Source organism: Physeter macrocephalus, chromosome 16 (genome assembly GCF_002837175.3).
Source record: "Physeter macrocephalus isolate SW-GA chromosome 16, ASM283717v5, whole genome shotgun sequence".
NCBI lineage: Eukaryota > Metazoa > Chordata > Mammalia > Artiodactyla > Physeteridae > Physeter > Physeter macrocephalus.
The window spans coordinates 75393081-75403226 of record NC_041229.1 but is presented as its reverse complement, the minus strand read 5'-3'; the positions used below and the strand labels follow the sequence as shown (position 1 = coordinate 75403226).

At 36.5% G+C, this 10146-nt stretch overlaps 1 protein-coding gene across 1 annotated transcript in view; it reads right to left on the bottom strand.

The window, feature by feature from the left end:
• Positions 1–1401: 1401 nt before the first annotated feature.
• The window catches only part of NELL1 (neural EGFL like 1), a 939503-nt gene continuing 930758 nt past the window's right edge, over positions 1402–10146 (bottom strand). The window contains exons 18-20 of the mRNA XM_024118844.1: positions 5435–5611; positions 2934–3158; positions 1402–1452 (exon numbers count right to left, since the gene is read on the bottom strand). Coding sequence (XP_023974612.1) covers positions 1402–1452; positions 2934–3158; positions 5435–5611 — 453 coding nt within the window. The remainder of the gene's footprint in view (positions 1453–2933; positions 3159–5434; positions 5612–10146) is intronic.

Genomic DNA, 10146 nt, shown 5'->3' with positions numbered 1-10146 from the left:
AGTGAATTTTATCTTCATAAAAATACTGACAAATATCAATAAATAAGTAATCTTAACTTGTAATTTTAAATTATTAATTCTATTAATATTTGGGATTTAAAATATATTTAGCATGACTGACTTAACAACTTAGGTCTTTGTCTTGATTTTGTGAACAAAATTTCATGAACCAACTTGATTCAGAGCAATGATGAATTCAGGAGACCTAGGTATTACAAACCACTAAGGTGTGGTCCACTTGAAAACTACAACTGTTTTAATTCTCAGCTCAGATATAATGTCATTTGCACATTTTATTCATTTTATGTAACTCAATAACTGCCATCTCTTAAAAATATGGTAGTGGCTCAAATGAAAACATTCACTGTTCTAAAGTAACTACTGAGCATACAAACAGCTTTCTTAAAAGCGTATCCTCTACCATATGTGATGTGGCATGATTTAGTAGAAAATATCATTGGACAGGCATCAGGAGACCTGGTTATCGATCCCAATGTGTTATAAATCAACTAGATCTGAACAAATTGGTTGACTGGGATACATTAATTTACTCACTCTTATGTAATGTAGGAATAACACCATGCACCTCTCCTATAGTGACAACTTGTATTAAAAAGCATGGAAGTCCCTTGTAAGTAAGTTATCAAATACTATATAAAACCGATGCAAGGATACTTTCTCTTTCAATGCCAGAAGAGTCTGCAAGAATTGCTGCTTCTAAATTGTGGCTTAAGATTTTGTTTCATTTTGTTTGTAAGAGGGAGGAGAAAGTTCTTTTTCAAATAATTATTTATGTTTGTGGTCTTTCCCCTCTTTAACATATCATAATTGCTTTCAGCTTGCTAGAGCTGAATGGGTATCTAGGTGTGTTCAACAGTTTGAAATGTAAGTAAGATGCAGTTAGGCTCTACATACACACTATTTATCAATACATTTCACAGGAATCTCAATACTAAGTATTCAGTGGATGGGACAAAAATCACAACAGGCAGCTTTATTTGTAGAATTTGATCCAAAAATCCAGAAAAAATAAACAAAAGGAGCCGAGTCTATTATGTTAGTACACAAAATAAACAAAAAAATACATCAACATTTACCAGGAGATCATTTAAATGTGTCTGCAAATGATCTGATAAGGGAAACGTGATTTACAACATGGGAAACTTTTTTTTTTAAGCAACCATAGACTTAAATGCACTGCACTGTAGGTCACCTAGACTAGGTTAGCAAGAATAAGCAATGTGGTAAGTCCAAAAGGCAACCCCCAAACGCCTTCCTTCAGTGGAAACTTTGGTAATCGTCTGTGGTTAAAAACAAAAAACACCAACTCCTGTTCTTCATCATGGTGGATGGTTATTTTGTCCATTTTTCTTCCGCAATGATGAGTCCATTTTAAATACTTCAATTATTATGAAGACACTCCAAATCCACAGAACAGCAGACACTTCCATTCTGTGCATCAAGACACAAGCATTAGCCAATGAGACATAGAATATAAATCAATATGTAGTGTCCACCTTTATATTCAAAATGACCATCTACGTGTTGAGACCAACTCCATGAATGCTATAAAAAAATTACTAGAAAAATGCCAGAGTAGGAGTTGAAAGAAAGGAAAGATTTATGAGACCCTTCAGGGTCCCTCTTGTTGGCTACTGCTGGCAGTGCAACTTCATACACCCCTGTCTGAGCTCAGACCATGTTTGTTTGAGACTCCTCTGTATTTCCAAGTTGTTTGTTTACACAGCTTATTCCCTGGACTTACTCTAAATGAGATTCTTTCCAAAAACAACCCCCTGAAAGATAAATTGCCATTAATAATACTAGTCAAAAGTACCAAAAGAGCCTGAAAATAACTCCAAAATGGCTTACAGAAAGGTGGGCATGTTAGGGGTAAATATAGACTATCTCATGGTGACTGTGAAGCAGATGGTACATATCAATTTTTGGGAATTCATGAAAAATCAATTACATGTATTAATGTAAATATACCTTTATAATCCTCCTAAATGAATCTCAAACCTAATCTCAGAGAAATACTACTAAATAACAGAGGTCTCCACGTCTCCTGGTCATTGTGTTTGATGGGGCTGAAGGTACAATGGGACCATGACTCTTGCTATTTGAAGCTTAATGTCCTATTTGTATTGGGGCTGCATTTTAAGATGGTACTTTTCAGGAAAGAGAAAAGAATCCACGTTTAACAGCATAAAAAGACAAGTTGGGATCCTTCCACTGATGCCTGAGGCTGAGCCAGGATTTGATAGAATTGAATGGACTAATATTTTTAACATGCTTAATCATGGGAATCTTAAGCAGATGTTTTGGCAGAAATTTGACCCTGCCTAACCCTTGCTTCAAGTTGACTACAGTCATAGCTCTTCATAAGCTTTGAAGGTAGGAAGGGGTCAGTTGTTAATTTTAATGACATATGCCTCATGGTAACTCCTCCAAAAAGATAGGAAAATAATCACAATTAATTAAATCGTGCAGCAAGATCTCCAAGTCCCTGCATTAGGGACTGTGATAATTAAACAGAGCAAAAAACTTCATAGATTTATAGAACACTTTCTTCTAACATTGGCAGTTTCAAGAAAGAAAGATTTTTTTTTTTTTTTTTTACTTTTTAATATGCAGGTCAAAATAGCTTAAATCAGCCATAATTGGGCCTAGTGCAATTGTGTAAATCCTGTATTTTAAAAGGCAAAAGAGAGGACTATTTTCTTCCATGGTCATCATTTGGAATTTGCCTTAATACACGGTACAGCTACAATCCATTCAGACAGATTAACCTCTGGTGAGAAGCAAATGCCTGCCTGTGTTTCCACCATGCCCCTTGGAACCTGTGCATTCAGAAACATCAGGAGTGGACCTCCTGCAGGTGTTCTCTGGCAATTGTTCAAGGCCTGGTTATCCGCAGGACACCCAATTACCTTGCATTTGCAGGTTGTGCAGGGAGATCCAGTCATTGTCCACACTGAGCCGCTAAGCCTAGAAAGGCCATAGCTGTCCAGGCAAGTTTTTCTGATGTCATAGGTGATGTTATCAGCCAGGCAGGGGTCACTGACACAGCGGGGACAACATTCCCCTTCCAAGATGGTTGTGTACTCACAGCTCAAATTGGGGCAAGTGAGCGGCCAGCAATCTACCTCTCCTTCCTGTGGAGAGAGCGCCAAAATACTTCATCATTGACCTTATGCACAATCCTGTTGCCAAAGTCCCAGAGGGGGAAATTCTCAGGATTCTCCATCACTGTTGCTACTTTAGCATCATTATGGGTATGATGTGTTTCCTCCTTGAAGAACAAATACAGACATCACCTCCTCCAGGGTGCTTTTGCTGACTGTCTATACTGCAGCCACAGAAAGAGTTCGGTCCCATCTCTGCGTGCCAATGGCAACCCATGATTATTTTTATCATGAGACTTATCATAATTATCAGTACAATTCCAGATTACGTTTTGAGCTTTCAGGCTTTGGGCTTGTTCCTTTATCTCCCTGATGCTTAGCACAGTTCTGGTCAATAAATGCTAAGCAAATGAACAAATAGATGATAAGGTACTGAGCTAGTGTGTAAAGAGAAATCTATTTCTCTTAAGGTCAAAGAGGAACTTAAACCACTGTACTATTTCAATAACAACATGCACTGAGTTGCTTATATTGGATTTAAAATTGAGGTTGGGCAATATCAGAACAATTTCATAATGGTTTTGAATGTAATGTCTGGCTAGTGACACATCACTAATGTGTAGTAAGGTGTTACAGTTCAGACACAGCCTCCAAGTATTCCAGAATGTGGCCACTGTGGCTCCACTGAGCTGCACATAGTAGAGACTACTACCTATGTAGCCTCTTCCGTTACCATGAAATTCATTATAATTTTTGCAAACGCATGCCTAACTATTCAGTCAGCTTCACAAGACTATGGCCTTTGGTCAGCTTCATGATAGACCATGTCTGTCATGCTCATTGTTATATCATCCAGAGTCTGGCACATGCAAACTATTGATATTTATTAAATATAACCCACTTTATTCTCCAGTTGTTATTAAGTTAGATTCAGCAGCTTCAGTTCTCCCAGGAAATAATAATCTTAGGGTCTGGGGATGAGAGAGGATACTCTTTTGAAATTCTATGAAAATATCATGTCTAAAATTAATACCAGTGTTTCTGAGTGCCTGATGATTGGCTTCTTCACAGAGAAATGTAATTTTCCAGGCTGATATGGAACCTAATTCTATAGTTGTGTTGAGTGTGTCTGTTCTTGAATGGGAGATATAAAAATGGCTATGATTTGACTATATCTGTGTTATACTCCTCAGTATTAGGAGTGATTAAGAAGGATTTGTTTCTATTAAGATTATCTACACATTTGCCAGGTGACTTTAGAAAATCCAATAGAAATTTACAGCACAATTTTTCTGAATGCCTGTTTTTATACAGTATCCATAGACTGAATCATTAATTTTAGCAAATGTTAAATTATGGAACACAGCTAACAGTTTCCATTACAAGTTGACTTAGTTATGACTTAGCTCCACTGGCTATAATTACCTCAGAGATGGAACATCATATTCACTATGATAATGTGTCTTAACAGTCTTTGCAACATTAGAAATCTTTGTTTGTGTTATATAATTTGAAACAGAAAGAACCAGGTCCAGAAATTAAGGTTTTTCTCTGGACTTCCTCTAACCTGATTATATCATTAGTATCCCCATATTAAGATACAAAATTACCTTCATTTTTCTACATTAAGGTTTAGCACTGTAACACCAATTTTTCAATCTAGGAAATGTGAACAATAGTAACTATTGTGCACTAAGTACCTTCTATGTGTCAAGTACTACACTTGCCTTTCACATAACTCTGATCTTCACAACAGCCCTGCAAAATAGGTGCCCATCCACTTGTGTACGCTGAAGGAAAGAATGATCAAGTAAAATGTTAGGACTTGCCCAAGTTAATTACACACATCTTGCATGTGGGAGAACCAGGACTGTCTCTATGACCTAGAATCAATATCAATCCCTGATATTTCTACTATGTTCTGCTATCTCTGATATGGAAACCTTTCATGGTAATGTCCCAAGAAATGAAAGATTTGGCTCTGTAAGAACTACAAGTCCCCATCAAGGCTTTGAAAGCTTTCTATCATGTGGGGAATTTTATTGATCTAGAGTGGCTAAAAAGTAGCAGTTGTAAACTAACTTGGACCAAATCTGTGCTATAAATGTCCTTTCTGTCTTACATGGTGTTTCAAATAGTAGAATACTAATGTCTTCTGGAAGAACATATGCCCCATAATTAGCCACAGGACCCACAACTCCCTGCACAGGATCACACATCACAGGTAACTAAATCCCACAAGCAACTGAGCTTGTACATCCCTCCAGAATATATAGGATGACACACTCTAAAGGAAGCCAACATACCAGACACCGGCACTGCTGGCAACTGTGAGTCCAGTTGTCTCCACTACGATAGAGCTTGTGTCCATTTTGATCTAAACATTGACTTGTGACCCTGGTGTCACACTCTGGGCAACAGAAAAGGTCAACGCTTGGATTCTGGCAATCACAAGCTGTCCGCCGGCAGAATATCTTCCCATCCTGTTTAGAAATGAGATTAAGGAAGTTTCATCATTAGGAAAACAATAAACTGCACTATGGAAACCAAATCTTATAAACACTTTACAGAGCACATAGAAAAGATTTCTAGTCAGAGTGCTCCCCTGGCCACCTCCCCTTTTGCTCAAAACAGATGCACACATGTATACTCACATATACACACCCTGCCTTTCCCTGACCTTACTTGCAGGGCAGCCCAAGTAAACATGGAGACATTTCTAAGTTGCAGACGGAAGTCAATATGTTCTTAGAAACTTTTCTTCTAAATGTTTCTTAAAAATCATATTTCTAAGTAACATTATAACTAAGCAGCTAAAAATGCATAAATAATCAAGCACAAGCACTCATTTGAGTGGAAAATCATGCTGCTGTACTTTTCCCAGTTCACAATGAACAACGCAATACATTCAAATGCATTCATCTAATTTTATCTCTGGCTCAACTCTGGGAGGAAGTCTGACTATACCCTTTTTACAGAAGAATTAACTGAGGCCCAGAGAGGCTAAAAGACTTATCTAGTAAAACAGAGGTAGCAATTCTCTAAGCACCACCACCAGATATTCTGGTTTTGAAATAATTTTTCTTCTACAAGATAGCTTTTAGGTTGTTTATTATAAGCAGCTACAATAAGGTGTCACTTCCCACCTTGAGGGAGGCAGAGTACAATTTCTGGAATAATGGCCCTGAACACTCAGAAGGGATTGAAGGTCAACAGCACTCAAATGTTAAGACGGAACGTTTTGCAGTGTTTCTCATTTATATGTCTGTTGCTCGCAGTAACTTCTCATCTCAGACAATGAAGAGCTAAAAATTTAAGGTGAGACATGTGGCCACCTTTTATGGTTATAACTGCTTTGCCGAATATTTACAAAACCAGAGAATCTCAGGGCCAGAATACACCTTAGAGGACACATAACCAAACTTTCTGACCTATGCTTGATTAGTCTAGAGCAACCATATTCAAAAGTCATCAAGCCTGTGCTTAAAGCTCTCTGGTCTTGAAGAACTCACCACCATGGAAGGTATTCTAATTATGTAACTCTGTACCTTTCTGAATGTTAAAAATTGTACTTTTTCTTGCCCATCTTCATTGATCCTTGTTTACACCCTTGGTAATCATAGAACTCCCCATCCCTTCTATCACATTTTTACTCTTTGTTCTTAGAGCTCTTATGTCTCCTCTGAATCATCTCATCTCTAGATTAAACATCTCTGATTTTTTGACCACTCCCCACAGTTTTGAATCTTTTCACTGTTGTTGTTGCCACTTTCTTTTTTAAATTTTTATTTTAAAATATTTTATTTTTTAAAATTTTTATTGAAATATACTTGATTTACAAAGTTGTGTTATTTTTAGCTGTACAGCTAAGTGATTGTTATACATACATGTAGATATATATTTTCTTTATTTTTTTTTTTTTTACATTTTCTTCCATTATAGGTTATTACAAGATATTGAGTATAGTTCCCTGTGCTATACAGTAGGTCCCTGTTGGTTATCTATTTTATATATAGTAATGTGCATATTTTAATCCCTAACTCCTACTTCATCCCCCCATTTCCCCTTTTGTAACCATAAATTGGTTTTCTATGTATGTGGGTCTATTTCTGTTTTGTAAATAAGTTCATTTTATCATTTTTTAGATTCCATGCATAAGTGATATCATATAATATCTTTCTCTGTCTCTCTTACTTCACTTAGTATGATAATCTCTAGGTCCATCTACGTTGCTGCAAATGGCATTATCTCATTCGTTTTTTATGGTTGAGTAATATCACATTGTATATATGTACCATATCTTTATCCATTCCGCCATTGATGGACATTTAGGTTGCTTCCATGTCTTGGCTATTGTAAATAGTGCTGCGATGAATATTGAGGTGCATGTATCTTTTTGAAGTATGGTTTTCTCCAGAAATATGCCCAGGAGTGGGATTGCTGGATCGTACGGTAGTTCCATTTTTAGTTTTGTAAGGAACCTTCATAGTGTTCTCCATGGTGGTTGTACCAAGTTACATTCCCACCAACAGTGTAGGAGGGTTCCCCTTTCTCCACACACTCTCTAGCGTTTATTGTTTGTAGACTTTTTGATGATGGCCATTCTGACCAGTGTGTGGTGATACCTCATTGTGGATTTGATTTGCATTTCTCTAATAATTAGTGATGTTGAGCATCTTTTCATGGCTTTTTGGCCATCTGTATGTCTTCTTTGGAGAAATGTCCATTTAGATCTTTTGCCCATTTTTTGATTGGGTTGTTGTTTGTTTGTTTGTTTTTCACATAGAGCTGCATGAGCTGTTTGTATATTTTGGAGATAAATCCCTTGTCGGTCACCTTGTTTGCAAATAATTTCTCCCATTCTGTGGGTTGTCTTTTTGTCTTGTTTATGGTTTCCTTTGCTGTGCAAAAGCTTTTAAGTTTCATTAGGTTCCATTTGTTTATTTTTGTTTTTATTTTCATTGCTCTAGGAGGTAGATCCTAAAAGGTATTGTTGCAATTTATGTCACAGAGTGTTCTCCCTATGTTTTCCTCTAAGAATTTTAGTGTCCAGCTTTACACTTAGGTCTTTAATCCATTTGGAGTTTATTTTTGTGAAAGGTATGAGAGAATGTTCTAATTTCATTCTTTTACATGTAGCTGTCCAGTTTTCCAAGCACCACTTATTGAAGAGACTGTCTTCTCTCCCTTGTATATTCTTGCCTCCTTTATTGTAGATTAACTGACCATAGGTGCATGGGTTTATTTCTGGGCTTCCTATACTGTTTCATTAATCTATATTTCTCTTTTTGTGCCACTACCATACTGTTTTGATTACTGTAGCTTTGTAGTATAGTCTGAAGTCAGGGAGCCTGATTTCCTCCAGCTCTGTTTTTCTTAGGATTGCTTTGGCTATTCAGGGTCTCTGTGTTTTCATACAAATTTAAAAAGTTTTTGTTCTAGACCTGCGAAAAATGCCATTGGCAATTTGATAGGGATTGCATTTAATCTGTAGATCACCTTGGGTAGTATAGTCATTTTCACAATATTGATTCTTCCAATCCAAGAACATGGTATATCTTTTCATCTGTTTGTGTCACTTTCTATTTCTTTCATCAGCATCTTATAGTTTTCAGAGTACAAGTCTTTTGCCTCCTTAGGTCGGTTTATTCCTAGGTAGTTAATACTTTTAGATTCAATGGTAAATGGAATTGTTTCCTTAATTTGTCTTTCTGAATTTCTGTTGTTAGTGTATAGAAATACAAGAGATTTGTGTGTATTAATTTTCTATTCTGCAACTTTACCAAATTCATTGATGAGCTCTAGTAATTTATGGTAGTGTCTTTAGAATTTTCTATGTATAGTATGATGTCATCTGTAAACAATGACAGTTTTACATCTTTTCCATTTTGGATTTTTCTTTTTCTTTTTCATCTCTAATTGCATGGCTAGGACTTCCATAACTATGTTAAATAAAAGTGGTGAGAGTGGACATCCTTGTCCTGTTCCTGATCTTAGAGGAAATGCTTTCTGCTTTTCACCATTGAGAATGATGTCAGCTGTGGGTTTGTCATATATGGCCTTTATTATGTTGAGGAAAGTTCCCTCTATGACCACTTTCTGGGGAGTTGTTGGGTTTTTTTTTTTTATCATAAATAGTATTAAATTTTGTCAAAAGCGTTTTCTGCATCTATTGAGATGATCATATGGTTTTTACTCTTCAGTCTATTGATGTGGTGTATCACACTGATTGATTTGTAGATATTGAAGAATCCTTGCATCCCTGGGATAAATACCACTTGATCATGGTGTATGACCCTTTTAATGTATTGTTGGATTCGTCTGGCTAGTATTTTGTTGAGTATTTTTGCATTTATGTTCATCAGTGATATTGGCCTGTAATTTTCCTTTTTGTGGTATCTTTGTCTGGTTTTGGTATCAGAGTGATAGTGGCCTCATAGAATGAGCTTGGGGGTATCCCTTCCTCTGCAAATTTATGGTAGAGTTTCAGAAGGACAGGCGTTAATTCTTCCCTAAATGTTTGATAGAATTTGTCTGTGAATACTTCTGGTCCTGGACTTTTGTTTGTTGGGAATTCTTTAATCACAGTTTCAAGTTCAGTGCTTGTCGTTGGTCTGTTCATATTTTCTATCTCTTCCCAGTTCACACTTGGGAGATTGTACCTTTCTAAGAATTTGTCCGTTTCTTCCAGGTTGTCCATTTATTGGCATATAGTTGCTTGTGGAGTCTCTTATGATCATTTGTATTTCTGTGATGTCAGTTTTAACTTCTCCTCTTTCATTTCTAATTCTATTGATTTGAGCCCTTTCCCTCTTTTTCTTGATGAGTCTGGCTAAAGGTTTATCAATTTTGTTTATCTTTTCAAAGAGCCAGCTTTTAGTTTCATTGATCTTTTCCAGTGTTTTCTTCACCTCTATTTCATTACTTTCTGCTCTGATCTTATGATTTCTTTGCTTCTACTAACTTTCATTTGTTCTTCTTTCTGTACTTGCTTTAGGTGTAAGGTTAGGTTGTTTGA